The sequence below is a fragment of the Leptosomus discolor genome, chromosome 3 (genome assembly GCF_034619465.1).
Source record: "Leptosomus discolor isolate bLepDis1 chromosome 3, bLepDis1.hap2, whole genome shotgun sequence".
In the NCBI taxonomy this organism is placed as follows: domain Eukaryota; kingdom Metazoa; phylum Chordata; class Aves; order Leptosomiformes; family Leptosomidae; genus Leptosomus; species Leptosomus discolor.
The window spans coordinates 27,248,485-27,267,318 of record NC_141393.1 but is presented as its reverse complement, the minus strand read 5'-3'; the positions used below and the strand labels follow the sequence as shown (position 1 = coordinate 27,267,318).

At 43.4% G+C, this 18,834-nt stretch overlaps 3 protein-coding genes across 4 annotated transcripts in view; 1 reads left to right on the top strand and 2 right to left on the bottom strand.

The window, feature by feature from the left end:
* Positions 1-291: 291 nt before the first annotated feature.
* Positions 292-8,557, bottom strand: FAM161B (FAM161 centrosomal protein B). The gene is made up of 8 exons (XM_009948139.2): positions 8,409-8,557; positions 6,717-7,279; positions 4,669-5,006; positions 4,161-4,288; positions 3,727-3,894; positions 3,146-3,245; positions 1,590-1,720; positions 292-1,345 (listed from the first exon to the last, which is right to left on the bottom strand). Exons 1-8 carry the CDS (start codon positions 8,555-8,557, stop codon positions 1,255-1,257), a joined length of 1,668 nt encoding a protein of 555 aa, XP_009946441.1. The 3' UTR covers positions 292-1,254.
* Positions 8,558-9,038: 481 nt separating this feature from the next.
* COQ6 (coenzyme Q6, monooxygenase) lies at positions 9,039-18,357 on the top strand. The gene is made up of 12 exons (XM_086463386.1): positions 9,039-9,198; positions 10,867-11,001; positions 11,693-11,751; positions 12,889-13,012; positions 13,455-13,585; positions 13,957-14,064; positions 14,167-14,229; positions 14,561-14,668; positions 15,020-15,222; positions 16,353-16,468; positions 16,896-17,062; positions 18,210-18,357. The coding sequence occupies exons 1-12, from the start codon at positions 9,039-9,041 to the stop codon at positions 18,237-18,239; spliced, it is 1,404 nt and encodes a 467-aa protein (XP_086319512.1). The 3' UTR covers positions 18,240-18,357.
* ENTPD5 (ectonucleoside triphosphate diphosphohydrolase 5 (inactive)) overlaps positions 13,966-18,834 on the bottom strand; it is a 29,531-nt gene continuing 24,662 nt past the window's right edge. Inside the window, exon 15 of one of the 2 annotated variants that reach the window (XR_015183429.1) lies at positions 13,966-13,996. The gene's annotated coding sequence lies outside the window, so the exon portion shown is untranslated. Of the gene's footprint in view, positions 13,997-18,400; positions 18,799-18,834 lie in introns of those variants that run through there. The other variant, XR_015183428.1, reaches the window with a different exon arrangement.

Below are 18,834 nucleotides of genomic sequence, written 5' to 3'. Positions count from 1 at the left end.
TGTTAATGGGATATGGCATAATATCATATATTAATTTGAAGTCGAGCCTTTGCTCCTCCTTTCTTAAGGTTTTCCTTTACACTTCACATACTTGGAAATGTCATTATCTCAGTTTTATATCTTTATCTAATGTGGTAGCTCTTACCTGTGTTACTTACACGTAGTGTATTTCTGATTTGATGATAAGGTTTCATTATTACAGTGTAAGGAGAAATGAATTGAGGTAATGAAGATTGAGAGACACAGCTTCTATTTAAAAAGTGAGGAAAAGATGTTTGACAAAGAATTGGAGAATGCAGAAACATGACAGCCATTTAAAATCTTTTAATCTCAAAGTGCTTTGATAACACCATTCTCAGAAAACATTCCAGGTGGTGAGAGTTGGTATTTTTGAGCTCATTATTACTGTCAGGTAAAGGAAGACCACTAATGTGTGAACTACACCATTCAAGATGTGCCAGGCATTTGAGTGCAACGTGCCAACAGGTAATACCTAATCTTTCTCCCACCAAAGTCCACCTTTGATATCACAGTAATAGTAGAATTACGACAACAGCAGTCCAAAGTGATGCACTGTTTTAATTACAACCTCCTTCATAACTTGGTTGTTTTCCAGGCCAAATTAATGACCTAAATTGGTAAGATGTTAAAACCATTTCAAATAATGAAATATGGGAAAAGACAATGGCTTCTTCCTAATGGGAGGAAGGAGCAGAGCTGGTAATGAGTGAATGAAGTGTTAACACCAGAGATGGACTTCCCTCTTGAGTCTTCTCCCAAGGTAGGTCAAATCATGCTATTTGTTTTTTTAGAAATAACTTGTTTAAAAGCATCCTACACATACATGTGTAAATCAAGGTTTAGCACACTGAAAGGCATTCTCTCCCTCTGTGGGCTTCTGTGGCATGAATGGAAGGAGCTGACACTACAGGATGCACCACTTCAATCTTTCCTATCTAGTTTTATCCAAAGATAGTGCCTCAACCTTTCTAACTTGCTTTGTTTCCTGTAAAGAAAGGGAAATGGCTCACACGAGGAACACTTGTGAAGACAAAAGGAGGCTGCATGGTTTGCTGGGCTGGACAAGACATGCTCTAAACAACAGTTGGTCTTTTTTTCCTTTACTAAGTTCTTGCATCTCACCCCAGAGCAATTCTTAGGTGTCAGCCTAAACCATAAAGTTCCCGAGGATTAACCTGGAGAATCCTGAATTAAAAAAGTGAAGAGATGATCGATGGATTGTTTTGCTAGATCTTAGGGTGCCATTTCCTTTCTGCTCTGTTCCTCTTGAGGTTCTCCTTCCTGTACAGTACGGTTGTCCTTTTCACCCTGAGGCTTGGGTGCTCTGCAGAAACAGTGATTGTCTCACACCAGACACAGTTTGCAGTGCTTACTTGCTGCTTTGCCGCATGCATAAGAAAATAGAGCGCAGCCACAGGAGTTACAATAGAGAAGCCATGATCTTAATAAGAGGAGTGAAGTTGATTTTATTTTGCCTACACTAGATGATACAAACTGGAAGGCTTTCATGAACAAGGAAAATATTTTTAGTCAAAGGCCAAAGAGCTGTATTGCATTGTTTTTATTACCTGTGAATGTCAGATTCTCCTTCCAGCACGTCAGTGGCATCTTTCCCTTTTTTCCTTACAAATTCTTCACTTAGCCCAACCTGCTGGAGGGTGTGTCTGTAGCGACGCTCTGCTCCTTGACGAGCACCATGCTATGAAATCAAAACTCAGAGGGTAAGCATGTAGAACTGGGGCTTCCCCAGAGCAGTCAAGTTGTTTTAAAGTTCATGGCTAACACTCCTAATGAGAACAAGAGGACAGCAAAGCCCCCATCCAAAATTTTTGTCACCCATACAATACAGTGCCAAACTGGAATACTACGACAATGTCCCACATCTCTCAAAGCCAGAGCTCACCTTTTCCTGCTTCTGTTCTTTTTCTCTTCCTTCTTCTTTCTCCTGCATTCCAGTCTTACCAGACTAGCACACTTGTGTCTGAGTCCTGACTGTGACACTCACATTGAGAATACATGCAAAAAAGGGTTGGAAGAAATTCTGGAAGTGTGTTTGCTTGTAATTTGTAAGCACTAACAACAGTGGAGTTCAATAAATGGAGAGTACCTGTGAAATAGCTTCATATCATCAGCTCATCTTAATGAAACTGAAAACCAGGCATCCTGGATCCTATATCCTCACTGCCTCCAAATAAACCTTGCAAATTAATGTAGTCTGAGATGATGGTTTTCCAGAGGGACTGGCCAGTTCCTAAAGACAAAGGTGTTCTACATGGAAGGATAGAAACCTTGTCTCAACAGGAGTGAATGCTATTCATACTGGTGAATTCTCACTAACCTGGCAAACAGAAATGTTACCAATATTTGTCATACAAATGTCTTCTCTGCCTCCATTAACCACTCATCTGAAGAGAAAGTCTGATCCAGGAGGATACTTTCTATTGAGAAACCTTAAATCAGCATATTGTCAATGTATTCTCACTATGTCTCTAACCCAGGTATCAGCTGTGCAAAGAGACAAAACTGAAAGAGAAAACCCAGGGGAAAAGGTACTTTACAGAGAATAAAGATTGTATCTGCACCTGAAGTGCAACACAGATTTGCAGCTGGTACTGTGCGATAGATGAGATGTGCTGAACACAACCCCAGATAGCAGAGCTTGCAAGTGATACAAGCAGAACAACGGTCATTAATGTTTTTCTATTAGCCCTAGAGGTACAAAGAAAAATGCTCAACTAGAGAGGTTTTTAAGAAAAAAGGTTTAAAATTCCTAGACTGTAGGCTATGGTATTCAGGTGCAGAATAGGTATTCATATCATTTCTGGTGTGACAAGGCCTTGATTTTGATCAAACCATATATTTTGATTGCAATATATATACTAGGGACTGGAAAGCTCAACAATCAAGAAATAAGTCTGAGTCTTTTTTCAAGTGCTGAGATGGAATTTAAATTATACTTGGGTGGCCCTTCCATGTCTTATTTTGAGTATAGTCAAGAGACTATGCAACCATTTTCACCTTCTTATCTGTGAATTAACTTGAGACTAGATTTCTTAATGCCTGCCTTATATGAAAGACAATGTATCCCGTCGTCCAGAAACACTCTGGAACTTTGACCAGTTACCTTGGTGACCTGTTCAAAGAGGTATGGTCTGTTCTTGACTCGCAGCTGCATTTCTTCCAGCTCCTTTTTGTATTCCTTTGTGTTCTCTCTCATATTTTGCCTGAAATGGAAAAGTTGCCTGTCAAATCGTGCCCACTGACTACAGCTGATCAGGAGCGAATTCTCAATAACTGTTTCATCCTTTAAACACCTCTGGTAATTCTCTCTATTCTGAATGCTGGGTAAAAAAATCCTGTTGCTGGCAAGTTCCAGACCCAATAGCAAAGCTTCACTACCAGACTGTGAGCAGAGAGCCAGCGTTCACATTTTTAGAAAACCTTGTCTTACGCATGCTTTACCAAATGACAGGTTTCAGTTGGCTTGTTTGTACAATTAGTTTCTACAGATGTTAATCTAAAGGAAGCTGTTCTGTATGGAAGGAGTAGTGTGGAATTGTCAAGAAATCCAAATGAATGTGGAATGGGTATGACAGACAAAAAAGCTAGGCTAGGAATGTTCTTAGACCCAATGCCTCCTAAAGAATCATCAGATCCCCAGTTAGTAGACCAAACGATTATTTCTGTGCAGAACAGGATACTGACCAGTTCTGTTTCAACTTCTCCTTGTGTGTTTCCTCCAGACTTTTGTGTGGATCCAGGGCTTTTGCTCGGCTGTTCACTGACTTTCGGATAGCCTGACATTTCTTTTTCTGTTTCTCCAGCCAATAAATTCCTTCTTTGTCCCCCTCCTTTTTGTTATCTTGGGAGTATCTATATAGAAAAAAATTACTAATGAGCTCATTTAAGATTGCCAGACTACGTGCTAGCAGGGAATTTCACTTTTGTAGTCCTCTAAGGAGAAAAGCAAAATTTCAGACATACGAGTGTGCAGCTCCCAAGTCAACTGGGAGGCAGGGCAAGAATTAGCAAAGAAAGGAGACAGAAACATTTAGGAAAAGTATTGTCGATGTAGTTGACCTGATGAGGGGAAACACCGCCTTTGGTGTATTGTCTTGTAGGCAAACTTTTCTACTTACCTAATAGCAGATTCCCTTTTTCTAGTTGCATCTGTAATATGCACTGGAAGGGTGTTGGAAGAGAGAGAGGAAAGTCCAGTCAGAGAATGACTTTTTTGCACTGAAACCTTGGAAAGTTGCTGAGAATCCTGGGAAAAAAATGGAACTTCATTCAGTGTATTTGTTCACAGTACAGAATCTCCTCTGTTCTTTTTCTACCAAAGAGAACAGCTGGGGTATGTGGGCAATGCACATTCTTCTCCCTTCCATCATTAGGGATTTACACAGGGAGGGGTTGAGGGCAAGGAGATGTGATTAGGAGTATGGATGGGTGGATGAGCCTTAGCTGTCATAGCTCATCTCTTTGTGTAGAAGTTTGCTCTCTGGTTTGTCCTAGAATTCTGGAGCACTCCCCAGACAAGGGCAGAGGTCTCAGGACATTAACCATCCATAAATAAATGCTGTAAATTTAAGAAGTTGCTATCTTCATCAGAGAAAGCAGTACCAGAGAAATATCCAGTCATCTCACCTTTATCTTTTCATTAGCCTGCCTCTGCCTGCCACGGAGATTGGAGGTTCTTAGCTTGAATGGCTTATTACGAGTTGGCTCTTTGATTTCTTGTCTCCTTATTGCTTCCCTCTGAAATGCCCAGTAAAGTCTTTCAAAATCTGGTATTGTTGGATTAATCCTTGGCTTGAAGCTGAAACTTTTGTCCTCCAAGAAGCCAAGTCTTTCCTGCTTAGTTTTAGTGGCAGTTCGGGACTGAGGCTCCCTCCGACAGTTGCTAGTATCTATAGGAGCTATGGAGCTCTCAAGCAAATCCTTCGCTCTCATTTGAATGCGGATTTCTCTGTAAAGTTCAGCTTCTAATGAATCAAAAAGCAAAGCAATGAGAAGAACATGAGTAACATAAAAGGCTGTGAAATCGCTACTGCACAACTCTATAAAGTTTTCTTTATGATGGCAGCTACACATACAGGAGAGACCAGTCATCCTGTGTTCTCTTTCCCCACTTACCAGCCTCTCTCTCCTCTGCCTCCCAGGGAAAAAAATTCAAAGATACCAGAAAAAAAGATGGTAGAGTCTCTCTTAGGCACTAATCTCTAGATATCTCTTTCACTTATATCAAAGTAAGTTGCTGAACAGGCCTTCTCCTCCTATGCCTGTGCTTAGGGGTACCAGGTAATTTGTGCACAAGGTCTTGCAGAAGTGTTCTGTTAACAAAGGTTCTGCTTTTCACCTGGGACTTGATGTCATTGTGTTCACTGTGTGATCCAAACGGGCTGTTCAAATGCACTTGTAATGGGTGAGGGCTTTTCTGTGTAATAACCACAGACACATTTGTCTATATTGGAAAAGATTTTGTTAGGAGCATTTGGTGGATGGATCATGTCTTGTGACTTCTGTGACAAACCTTCCATAGAAAGAATGTGTTTCAGGGTATAGCATCCTGTGCAGCCCTGAATATTTGTGAAAGTGCAGAAGACAAACAGTTGGCTGTGGGTTCGTTTTTTACTTTTAGAAAAAAAAATCACTATTGCTGTTTGCAAAATAAGACTTTGAGTCCATTTATAAATTTGCATTGACTGAGGTATGAGATGTTCATTCCTCCTCCCTTCTGATATACCAGATAGGTAAAAGAGAGCAAGGGACAAACCATTGTTTGTTTCTTTCTAATCTATATAGTTTAGTACAGCACAACAGAATGTTTTCTGATGAAAACTGAACTGGTGTCTACTCAAGAAGAAATCAGTGGGAAACAAAAAAAAAGAAAGGGGTGAGAAAAGCAATGAGAACTATCAAGGACTGGTTTAGTTCCTATATTCAAGCGTGAAGTCTGTATTGTTTATTTCAGACTTACAACTTAAGCCATCTGAAAGAAAGCGAGCATCAGGAAAACTTCCTTGGCTGTCCCTCTGACTAGAATAGTGCTGCCACCTACTTCCCCAGTTTTAGCACTGAAGAAGGCAGAGAGTGAGTGGGAAGGTAACTGAAAACATCAGAGAACGGCAGGAGAGGCTGGACTTACTGCTCTATCACAACTGAACTAATTGCCTGTTTGGGCTTAGGAAGTATTTTTCTCCTAGGGGTTCTGTGCAGCACAGATCACTTGGGTGGGAATAAAATTGTCAGTTCCAAGATAGCGCATGGACCTTGGACACTTCTGGCGCTACATCTGTCTTCCCGTTTTTGCCACAAATCATCCAAGTCCCTCTAGCGTAACCAAAGGTATGGAATCCAGCGCAGGGAAGGATTCCCAAACTGAATTGCAGCAAAAGGGGTATGGAAATCTGTCTGAAGAGCTCAGTGTACCCATGTGTGCTGGGCAGTGGTAGAGAACTGCTGCTGCTAACACTGACACAAGACTACTAAATTTAAGACACTCGACTGTAGGGGTATCTAGATGAAATGTAATGATCAGTGACACACAGAAGACTAGACAACACCAGGGGATGTAATGATACTGGCTTTATACTCCAAGTAACGCCCTATGGGCCATGATCCTCGCTCCTAGCATGGAGACAGCGAGGGACAGGCAGGGAGTTGCTTTTACAGGAAGAGCTCTGGCATTTTACCTTTGAGTTTATCTCCAAGAAGTGGGTCGTAAGTAGATTTAGGAACTTTTTTACTGACTTGCTTCTGTTTGGAGCTCTCATTTGAGGTTGCTGCTGCCAGGAACTTTTGTCTGATAGCTTCTTTCCTTTTCTCCTCCTTCTCCAGGAAACTGAAGGGCCGCTGGGTTGAAAGCAGCAGCTCCTTTCTTTTCTGTGTTGCTATTTGCCTGCGGATCTCATTCTGCTCCATTATTTCCTGATAAAGGGGCAGAAACACATGGGCAGGTACAGGCTGTGCCCGGAATTGTTTCTGACATTCAGCTTCATCCTGGCTTTGCCTTTTGTCTCTCTGTTCGTCTAGTTCAAGGAACATGTATGACTTCATCAACTGGGACTTTTTGCGAGCTTCCCGCAGTGTCATTTTGAAAGGCTGAGGGATGGTGATGGAAGGAATCCAGGGAGATGAAGCGCTTTTTGGCCTCAAGTGGGATTTAGGAAGCAAGTGAGGCTTTTGCTGATCCCAGGTACTGTCCGAGGTGAGGTCGATCAAAGAACTGGACTGCCTTTTGTTACCAGATGTATGACTAAGACAAAAACATCATGAAGGGGAAATAAGTGAAATTATTAAAAAACAGAGTTAAAAGAAGGGAGACACTGTTGATTAAGAGAAAGATGCCGTAGGCTGAGATGGTCGTTAAAAGACAGGCCTAGGGCTTATCATTCTTGGGCTCTATATTTTGCTTTGCTACCAAAGTTTGTGAGCAGAGCTTTGCTTGTTTTCCATTTCCCATGTATAAAATGGCGGTTATGCCTACTTAGCTTTGATTTACTATGCTGCTAGCACTTCATTGCCAGAAAGGCCACAAGTAAAACAGAGAGTTCCAACTGCAGGGATATCTGGCTGATAGCTACTCAACATAAAAGACAAACTCAGGAGAGGCAAGAAATTAGGCACACAGATGCGCAAATCCTAACAAACATTCCTATGATGCTGTTGGAGGGGCCATTGCAAGGAACTGCTTTAGTGCAACCCTTAAGAGGTTCAGCTGGAAGCTTTGTGGCTGATAAGAAGACCATATAATTGATAACACAAAAAAAACCCCAAGGCCATCATGGGTCTCATTGAAACAGCGAACTTCTCAGAGGATGTTTGAGGGTGATTGTGAAACTGAGTAAAAGAGATATTAGGGAAGGAATAAATGCAGGTAAAAGGAAGGATCAAGGTGAATCAGGATGGACCAGGAACAGGAAACTGGGAAAAAGGGGGGAAACAGAAGGTGCCGATCATGCGTAAACAGGCTCCTGGTCAATACAGTTGCCTGGTGATTGCTGGAGTTCTTCATAAATTAACTATTTCCTTTGTAAGAACGTGTGTGTGTGTGATCTGCTAGTGAACTTCCAAGCTGGACTAACCACAGAGAAAGATAAAAGGTCCGAGAGACCACAGCTCTGAAGACTGGATGAGGGATAGAAGCGTGTGATCTGCTAGCAAATTTTAAGTGTGATTAGCTGATAAGCATGAATGGGATTCGTGCCATTCATGTTTTATGTGAATGCTGCTTATGTGGGCACCTGTTGGCCCCATCCTCCCATCTGTGAATACATTTGTGGCCAGCATTTTGGTACTATATACATGCCTCTTGGGACTTCATGCTCCACTGGTCAGAAGCAGCAGGAATGCCATTCTGCCACCCTTACCGGGTACTATCCTACCTGAGAGCCTCCCACAGCTTGTCACGCAGGACTGCCGCCTCCCGCCTGAAACCCTCCAGTTCCTCATCCTCTTCGCATACCCCGAGGTCACCCTTTAACTTTGCCTGGTACGGTAAACCCGGTTCTAACGGAGACCGCCGGCCTCCCATCCCGAGAAACCGCTCCCACCTCCTCCCCCGGTTGGCGGGAGACGCAGGAGTCGGTCGGTTACAGCCTGAGGGGATGTCGTGGCACCTGGAAGGAAAAAAAAAAAAATCGAGAAGTGCTTGTTTTGGGGGTGCGACCACAACCTCCATGCCCGGTCTCAGCCTTCTCGGCTCTGCCTCAGCCCTGGCGGCGGCCGCCGGCGGGGCTGAGGCACAGCCGAGAAGGCCGAGACCGGGCCTCTCCCCTCACCTGCAGGCCGCCGCCTCACCCTTCCAACAGCACCGATCCCGGCTCGCACCAATCAGGAAGGTGGCAGAGCTCTAGTCCCGCCTTCTCGGCCTCAAGCAGCCAGTCAGACTCTAAGGCGGGCGGCACCGGCCGCTTGCTCATTGGTGCTTTCCGTGCCGCCCGCTCCCAGGCAGGCAGCGTTGTCATGGTTTCCCGGAGCGACTTCCGCTCGCAGGGGTCGTCACTTCCGCGGTGATGGCGGTTGTGTGCGGCAGGGGGTTGCTGGCTCCGCTCGCTGGGCGGTTGCGGGCCGGCCCGCGGGTTCCGTTCCGGGCTATCGCTGCCGCCGTGCCGCTCTACGATGTGGTAGTGTCGGGGGGGGGGATGGTCGGGAGCGCCATGGCCGCCGCGCTGGGTAAGGCTGTGACCTCCTCGTCCGCTCCGCGCCGCCTCGCAGGTGCCGTCGGCCCGACCCGCTGCGGTCACGGCCGCAGAGCCGGCGGCGATCTCTTCCCTGCCGCGGTGGTGTGAGGTCTCGGGGGTCTTCGGGCCTCCCGCGCCGTGTTTTGCGAGTTCAGGGAGTCCCGGCTGTTGTGTCCCGCTGGCCTCGCTGTTCCACGAAAAACTTAAAACTGGGATCTTTCCCCAAACCTTCACGTTTCAGTGTGTGGAGTGTCACGTACTTTTATAAGTCGACCTTAATTATTCATCAGTGTTGGCGATAGTGTGAGATAACTACGTAATTACCGTTTAGGATCTTAATGTTCAAGATCTTATTGTGGAATTTCCTTATTCCTGCGTCCTCTTGTGACAGCGCTCTGAAGTGGCTTAAAGCTGTTTGGACAGCTGATCGTTATGATTGCCTTGTCCTGTTCATGTGTGTATATATATGTTAACGTAGCCATTACTTTGAATTCTGTAGACTACCTGTAGTGTTTGTGTCAAACACGGACACCCTTAAATCACTGATGGATAATTTCAGCCACAGCTGAAAATGTTTTTCCGATCCTAAGTTTCGTTCTCTGCCCCTCTATTTTAAGCACTGGAATACCAAGGTAAAATGGATTTGTGTTTGGTTTGTATCACTAGAGATCCTGAGAGTACTGGCTGCCTCTTTATTGGCAATGTTGATTCAGAAGGGTGTAATAGTGACAGAAGCCTCAAGAAAAGAGTGTGAAGAAGAGCAAAAGAGCAAAGATCCTGAGCAATAAGTGCTTTGCAAGTATAAGGTTTACCTTGCAAAGTTATCATTGTTCTGCTTATATTGTTAAACAAAACCACAGTGGAATTGAGGGAGTGTAAGGGTCCCCTCCAGTAGCAGTATTTAAGGCCAACGTGCAGGTTAGGGACCTTTCAAGAGATGAGGTTTTGTTATGCGTAATCTGGAGAGTATGTTCAGGATCCTGCTGTTCTTAGGACTGCTGCAGTAGTGAACTCTGCATGTTACAAGGACGCAATTTCTGGTGTCGGTACCTTCTGCAGCCATAGCAGTCAGATGCAACAAGGCTGGCTAATTCAGCTGTAGTGTGATTTACTCTTTACTTGAGTCATCTCTTCATTTTTATTTTTTTTTTCAGTTCTCTTTAACTGAAAATTAGAAGTCTAAACTGCCTGTGCTATTCCGCTGTCAGAATATAGGGATAAAGAAAACATTAATGTAGTCGCTAAGTGTCATAGAAGTTTTGTTTTGATCTCTTGTTCTAAGAGGTGAGTTTATGTTTAAGCTCTGAAAAATGTGTTCTGTGTGTGGAGTAAACATTGCAAATTTCACTCGTTAATACCTGAACAATGGACTTTCATAATGAAATAGGAACAAAATTGTACAAAAATGTAAACTTCGTACAAATAGAAAGCGTTTAATCCTTGCTTGAACTGCAAAAGGGTAACAGGATTGTAGTCATATAGCTTTAAAATAAAAAAGTTTAACTGCCTGGTCAAACCCCGTGTTGTAAACATGTTTCTTAATAAAGTTTTGCATCTACTCTGTCTTACTACAAAAATGCATAGGCATTATAGATACAGAAATAAGAAATGAAATTTTTGGCAGGAGCATTGTAACAAAGCATTTATTTGTCTATTTTAGGGCATGATATCCACTTCCACGATAAGAAGGTTGCTCTGCTGGAGGCTGGTCCTAGGAAAGAATATGATCGAGTGCCAGACAGTTACAGTAACAGGGTCAGTTCCATCTCCCCAGGATCAGCAACCCTCCTAAGCAGTAAGTAAGATTTCTATCATTTGCATTTTTAACAGTATGTTTGAGCTGCTTTTATTTCGTGTGAACAAAACCCCTTTGCATGTGTGCTGCCTTCATCCTAAACTCAATGGAATCATTTCCCTTTGTCTTGTAGTGCTCTATATGCTGAATTGTGGTGATTAAATTGGGCTTCTCTCGATAACACAGGGATCTGTGTTCTGGTATCTTGGCCTGATTTGTTACAGAAATGTTTGTGATGTTAGGCTAGTGAGACGTTGTAAGGTGCTCTCTACAGCATCTGGAATGTTCTGTTCAAAAAAGAAGCGTGTACTGAGTGCTCTCTAGTCTGATAACTCACTTATCCTGTTTCATTTTCATTTTAAAGAGAGATCTGAGCCTTGATTCCTTATGGGGAAGGCAATGTTCTAAACAATGATGGCCGTGCCTTTCCGTGTCTATGTTATTACTCAGTGTTAGGACAGTGAGAGTTGACTGTTAAATGTCAGCATCATGGAAAGTTCTTGTTTCTTTTCTACTGGCTTGTGTTAAGAGTAAAATAATGCAATGCTGGAGCTGTGAAAGTATTGAGACAGACCTGGCCCTGTCTAGGGATGGTGCAAGGCGAGTCTCAAGTGAGATTCAGTTTTGTTTGAGCCTCAGTGTCACATGTGGACCTGTATCTCTATGCATTTGTGTCTTTTTTCTCTTTCAGGTTTTGGTGCCTGGGATCATGTCTGCAGCCTGAGGCTTAAACCGTTCCGGCGAATGCAGGTGCCTTACTTAGGGTTGCAAATATACCCTGTGTCTAATTTGAATTCTTAGAAGTACTTACATTAACAATCCAAAGGGTTTTTTTCTTTGGCAAAGGGCAGGTCATGCTTATGATGATTCCTGTTACTTTTTTTTGGGGTAGCAATCTACTTGGAAATAACTGTCCTCAGAGTCTTGATGTTACAGGATGAAAGGTCGATTCCTAATGGAAGCTGTAGATATTGAGGCGTGGGTATTGGTCAGGAAATAAAGGTAAAAGTGTGTATTGGTTTTGGCTGGGATAGTTATTTTTCTTCCTAATAGCTTGTATGGGGCTGTGTTCTGGATTTGTGATGAAAACTGCTGATAATTCAGGGATGTTTTAGCTATAGCTGAGCAGTGCTTACATAGAGCCAAGGCCTTTTCTGCTCCTCACACCACCCCACCAGTGAGTGGGCTGGGAGTGCATGAGAGGTTGGGAGGGGACACAGCGGGGCAGCTGACACCAACTGACCAAAGGGATATTCCACACCGTATGATGTCGTGCTCAGCATATAAAGCTGGGGGAAGGAGGAGGAATGGGGGACATTTGAAGAGGTGCTGTTTGTCTTCCCAAGCATGAGGTTAAGCATGAGGGAGCCCTGCTTTCCTGGAGATGGCTGAACATCTGCCTGCTGACGGGAAGCATTGAATGAATTTGTTGTTTTGCTTGGCTTGCACATGCAGCTTTTGCTTTACCTATTAAACTGTCTTTATCTCGACCTACAAGTTTTCTCACTTTTACCCTTCCGATTCGCTCCCCCATCCCACTGGGGGTGGGGCAGTGTGTGAGGGAGCAGCTGCGTGGGGCTGAGCTGCCAGCTGGGGTTAACCCAGAACAAGGTGGCAGGGTGGCTTTGTATGTTAATCATGTAACAGGGAAGTAGGAATATAAAACTTTGCAATTAGTTTTTAAGATCAAGCTAGATCATTGTATGAAAGGAATTATGTGATGTACTTTAGTAGCTGGGAATGGACGGTAATCCAGGATGTTTCTTCTAGTTCTGTGTTTCTAGATTGCTGCATCCTTTTCCTGTTCAGATGGATACATTCATAGTTCCCAAAAGGAACAGCTCTTCTTTATCATGTAGCTTCATGTAATGTATTTTTTCTTTGTAGGTGTGGGATGCTTGTTCAGAAGCCATGATCGTTTTTGAGAAAGATGACTTAGATGACATGGGTTACATAGTGGAGAATGATGTCATTATGTCTGCTCTCACAAAACAGTTAGATGCGGTAGCAGGTAGAGGACAACTTCTTTAATATTTTATTTCTTGAAGAGAGCTTTCAGATACTTGCCTTCTGTTGTGTGCGCTAAGTTATGAGAGGGAGAAAGATAATTCATCTAACAAGTAACTCTGAGACATAGGCAGCTTCTTCAGTTGCGGGGGGAGGGAGAAGTCTGTCTTCCTGCATAGCCTTCGCATAAGCAGTTGCATATGTCGTTCTCTGCGACATAGTTTCTCCAAAAATGGACTTAATTAAAACATCTGTAGCTTTCTATCCGGAGCAGGCCTTGCAGTGACAAAGGGTTGGTCAGATCTGTTCTTTCAGGATGCCTTCAGAATTGTAAGGTCAGCTCTTAGGGTGCCATTAAGACGTGTGTGGCCTTGGCTGTTGTAGTGATATTTCCTTTTTTCATGTCTGTGTCGTGCTGTGACCATGGTACTTTGTGTTCCCATCAGACCGGGTGGAGGTTTTCTACGGGAGCAGAGCAGTCGGGTATACCTGGCCCCTCCCCTCTCACAGCTGTGACACAAGCCCTTGGGTCCAAATTGAGTTAGCTGATGGACGCAGACTTCAGACCAAACTGCTGGTAACTAAACTTCTTATTTCTGTTGATCAGGCATCATCTCACCCAAGTCCTTTCCACTGGATTTGGTTCTGATTCCGTGTGTGCCGCTCCACCCTCGTGGAGGGCTTGAGTGAGGTGAGTGGCTAACGCTGTCAGAGACGCTATGGGACATGGTGCATAGCCTTTTCTGTACCTGATGCAAGAAGACTGGGCTGAATGGGACAAGAGCAGAAGGGGCCACCTCTTCTAGTTTTTGGGGAGTCTTCTTTTTTTCTTTTTTTTTCCCCTGAATAAACAAAAAATGTGTACCGGCAGGCTGAGGTTTGTAGACTGGAATCTTGGCTTTCTTAGGAGCTGCTGAAGAGGTGACATTGTATCTCTTCATTTTGCAGATTGGTGCAGATGGTCATAACTCCGTAGTCCGGAAGGAAGCTGAAATTAAGAACATTGAGCATCGGTATGACCAGTCAGCTGTGGTGGCAACTCTTCATTTGTCTGAGGTGAAATTCTGCTAATTGACTTTTCTGTAAGCAGCAGAACAGCTTAAGCAGGTCATCCAGGTCACTAGTTTGTAACTATCCACTTGCTTCTTTCCACTGTAGGCCACAGACAATAATGTAGCATGGCAGCGGTTCCTTCCCACAGGGCCAATTGCGCTTCTTCCGGTAAGATGACTTGTGGTCTCTGTATTTTATTTTTTAAAAAATATTTTGTAGTCTGTTCTTTTCTAGTAACTTCATTTCTCTCTGTGTCCTTCTGTGTTGGTTCTGTCTCTTAATTTGTCCATCTGCTTTTTACTTTTCAGTTATTGCATTTGTTTTCCTTTCCTGCCCTCTCACTTTATCCTTGGTATTTGCCACTGGTAGCCAGTTGGGCTGGAAGAGTAATGTGCAGAGGGACTGAGGTGGGCCAGGGAGGTGGGGAAATCCGTGCACTGATTGTTTAATTTTGCTTCTTTTTTTCTTGATACTTACCCTTGACATTCTCTTAAACTAGCTGTCTGACACTGCCAGCTCTCTGGTCTGGTCTACATCTCATGAACATGCATCAGAACTTCTCGCTATGGATGAGGAAAGTTTTGTGGATAGCATCAACTCTGCCTTCGTGAGTATCAGCCTTGTGGTGTGTATGAGGCTGACTTTACTGTAATCACAAGAAATAAAATGGAACCCTATAGTTTAAAGGATAGTAATGGGAGAGGGGTATTCTCAAGTTCCTTCCCCTGGTGAGGATGATATTAAAAAGGCACTTAGCAAAGACAGAATGACCCCTTGGGACTGAATTCGGTTAGTTCTGAAAGTCATGGGAGTTGTCCTAAAATGATAGTTTCTTCTATTGTACAGTTTTGTCCAAGTGGATAAATTCAGTATTTGGAGCTCATTCAGTTTTTTCCCAACTGGATTCTTTTCTGTGTCTGGTGTGGATTAACATCTAAAGATTTGTTTGTTTTTTCAGTGGAGCAACGTAAACCACTCTGACTTCATTGATACTGCTGGGGCCATGTTTCGATCTGCTATTTCACTCCTGAAGCCCTCGGGGACGGCAGTCCGTCAGCTGCCCCCAAGCGTTGCTAAAGTAGATCCAGAGAGCCGAGCCATGTTCCCCCTTGGAATGGGGCACGCCATAGAGTATGTCCAGCACCGTGTGGCTCTTATCGGGTAAGGTCCCTGTGGTAGCCCTTGTGTGAGTGGGTGGCATGTGGTTAGAAATGATGCAAGTATAGCGACTCCCGGTCATCAAATTAGATGGTTAGAAATAATTCGTAGTTTCAGATTGACTTTATCTAGGCCCAGTTTGTACCATGTGCTCTTGTGCCAACAAAGTCCTTTTGTATGAGTAGCTCTCTGTCCATTCTGTGTGCTTTCTATGTAAATTGTGAGATAATTATTTCCCTTTTCTTGTTTGTATAGTCCAGTGAAACAGTCCAGTATCTCATGCTGGACCTGTACTTCCCCAAACATTGTAGCAGCCATTCTGTGTACCAGTTTGAGTTTTAAACTCACCTTTCTTGAACACAAATGACAAAACTTACAAATTATTCTGGATGGGATGTCATAGGGTTTTGTACAGTGATCTACAGAAATAGGAAAATACCTCATTTTTTACATTCTGACCTTGCATGTACTTTTTTTCTCTGCCACAGCTGCCATATACTGGTAGCTTATAGTAATTCTTGGATGCCATATTAAATTTCAGCTTTCCAACTTGGGAGCCGCTCTGTGATTGGGAGCGCTCTGTGCTTTATAGCATGTTAAAGTGCATGATCTTACACTTCATACCCAAACTTCATTTCATTCCTCTAACTTTAAGACTCCCTTATCAATATGTCTGGCTTTGTCCTTTACAGATAAGCCTGCTCATAAAAGAACCCGATTTTGTTTCTGTTCAATGATATTCCACTTCTTCTTTGTATTCATGATGTCTGTCTACTTTGCGTTTGTGAAATATGCCAGTGATGTACCTCCTGTTGTGCCGAGGTCACTAACAGAAACATTAAGGCCTGTTCTGCACATGATCTGAGAGGACTTTGGCTAGTCACCTCTTTGTAATTTTTCCTTTGAGAACTGCTTTTTGTTATTTCCCCTTTGTCTTGCTTCTTACAACTGGAGAGGCAGTCAGGTGGTTCAGCATAACGTGCAAGGAGGTAATGGATAAAGCGTATATGCTGCTGTAAGGCGGTGTTCATTGCAAACAGGTGAGGAGTGCTATACTGGCCCCTTCTGGGGTTTGTCAGCCATTGTGGCTTTCTGCAAAAAGGGATATAAGTTTCTGTCTTCTCTTGCTCCAGGGATGCAGCACACAGAGTCCACCCACTTGCAGGACAAGGTGTAAACCTGGGCTTTGGTGATATCGCATGTTTAGCTCATCACCTCAGTGCAGCAGCCTTCAATGGGAGCGATCTGGGTAAGGAGCCAAGGCAACGAAGTGGCAGTAAGATGATTACAGGCCTTTGCTGCCTAACCTCAGGACAAGCATTACCTCTGCTGCAGGTTAAGCACGCTGCTATCTTGCGTTTGAACGGCACAAGCATCTCTGAGGCAGAACCGTTCTGATGTCCGTTGGCTGTGGAGCAGTTAAAAGATTATTGGATGCAGTTTCCATTGCACAAATCTCAAATCTGCTTTTTAAAAAAAAAAAAGTTCTGCTGGATGGTTGTTGAAGAGGTGGTGAGGTGCTGACCACTGGCAGATGGAAGGAGGCCTTTATTAAGATGGACCATTTCTCTGTTCTCTTTCTGTGTTTTCAGTGGTCAGTGGAGACTGCTATATAGATAAGATGCACAAGTGTTTGTGCATGTAAATTTTAATAGAGATTCGATTATCTCTTCCAGGCTCCTTAAAACATCTCTTGAAGTTTGAGACAGAACGTCAGAGGCACAATGTCTCCTTGATAGCTGCTATTGATGTGCTAAAGAGGCTTTACTCCACGAGGCTGGCTCCCTTGGTGTTGCTGAGGACATGGGGATTGCAAGCCACAAATGCCCTACCTCCTGTCAAGGTAAGAATCTCACTTTAGTGAGGGCTGTAGGAAGAGTCCAGAACTATTTGTGAAACACATACAAACTGTGAAGATTTTTTTCTTTCAAATGAAACATTTTTGGTTGGAAAATGCTACTTGTTCAAACTGACGTTTTCTGTCCTAAATGACCCTCAAGAGTTCCTAAATAACTGATGGCTCAGTAGTAGCTGTTTTCTCCTGCAGCACAAGGGAAGATGAGGGATCTAAGTGTCTGTACTCTGTACCAGTAGTCAGAAGTTAGAAATCATTAGAAGTTTCTGGCTTTATTTTGCTATGGAATGAAAATGTGGAACCTTGCACTGCATTCCAGAAATGCACTATGAAAAACCAGCCCTATGAAGACACATCTTCACTAAGAGTGAGACATCAGGTGACTTGACAGATGCAGTGTGCAGCTCAAAGAGTTATCCATTTCAGTGCTGTTTTTCTTTGTGAAATTGTTCCCTCAGGGCAGAAGTGCAAGTCTCTATACTGGAAATTACCTGGGGAAGGCAGCAGTGAGGAGGTTCAGTCTTAAAGCCAGACCCTGTCTTTAGAGCCAGTCTGCCTAAACTCTTGCACCATCTTGACCTAGTTGCTGGATTTTCGTGAGGTTCCTTAAGCCACCTGCTCTCAAAGCTCAAATCAGATTCCTTGTTTCTGGATTGGAATGTTTTACTCCACAAATCAAGTCACCTTCTTCCTATTAAACACACATGGTCTGTTTCCTTTGCGTTAGGGTCACAGTTAAGACACTACCTGAGCTGAAAAGCAGTAAAATCCTGAGGCGTGGTAGCTGCTACTGGCAAGATGTCTGTATTAGTTGCACTAAAAAGAGGACTATGCTGCTGTGTCAGCGCTCAGAATTTTTTTTTTCTGTTTAAAGCAGAAAACCAAATGATGGCCTCTTTTCTCAGCACAGAACTTGTTGGTAACACCTCTGTTTTGTGCTGCTTGGGAAGGAAAGGAATGCTGCAACTTCTTTAATTTTCTAGCATACAGGGGTAGGTGCTCTGCACTTGGCTAGAAAGGCTGGTGAAGAACTGTTGTCCGTATATATATAAGGGAAGGAGACTGTAGCTGCTTTCTAGAATGTATACTTATTACCAGTTTATTAATTACTTATCTTTTTCTTCTCATCTTTTAGGAGCAAATCATGGCTTTTGCCAGCAAGTGATCTGTTGTCAGTTTGGAACAACAGCTTGCCAGTGAACACATTGCCCTTCTAAGGACTGTGACTGACTTGAATCTTTGAATTGTGCTATTTTAATTTAACAATAAAACTGAGGGATTGAGCTGTGTATTACATCATCCACTGGTTTATGCAAAAGTTCTCATTTGCTCTCCTCAAGAGGATTAGGGTCTCTTCCTGTAGTCCCATGATGTCTTCAGCCACAGAACTAGCTGCACAACATGCTTTTAATTTGGGCCTTTTGAATTGAAGACCGAGGTGGAAACAGCTGTCTGTCTTTTGGAAAACACAGTCCTGAATTTTGCCAGCTACAGCTTTTGCTGCTTAATTACTTTCAGTTTTCTCCAATGTGGTTTCTATAGCGGCTGGGTTCTTAGCACTTCCTGGACTCAGAAAGGAGGGGTAGTTTTCAGCAGACGGAGACAACTCATGGTGCCACACATGTTTTAAAGCTCTAATCTGTCTCTCTCACCCTTTTCCCTGCACTTCTCTTGGTGCTTTATTGAATAATAGTGTTTCTTGTGGAACTGGTCTTAAAGGCTCCCTGAAAAAAAAATGCAAGACAACAATAATATCTAGG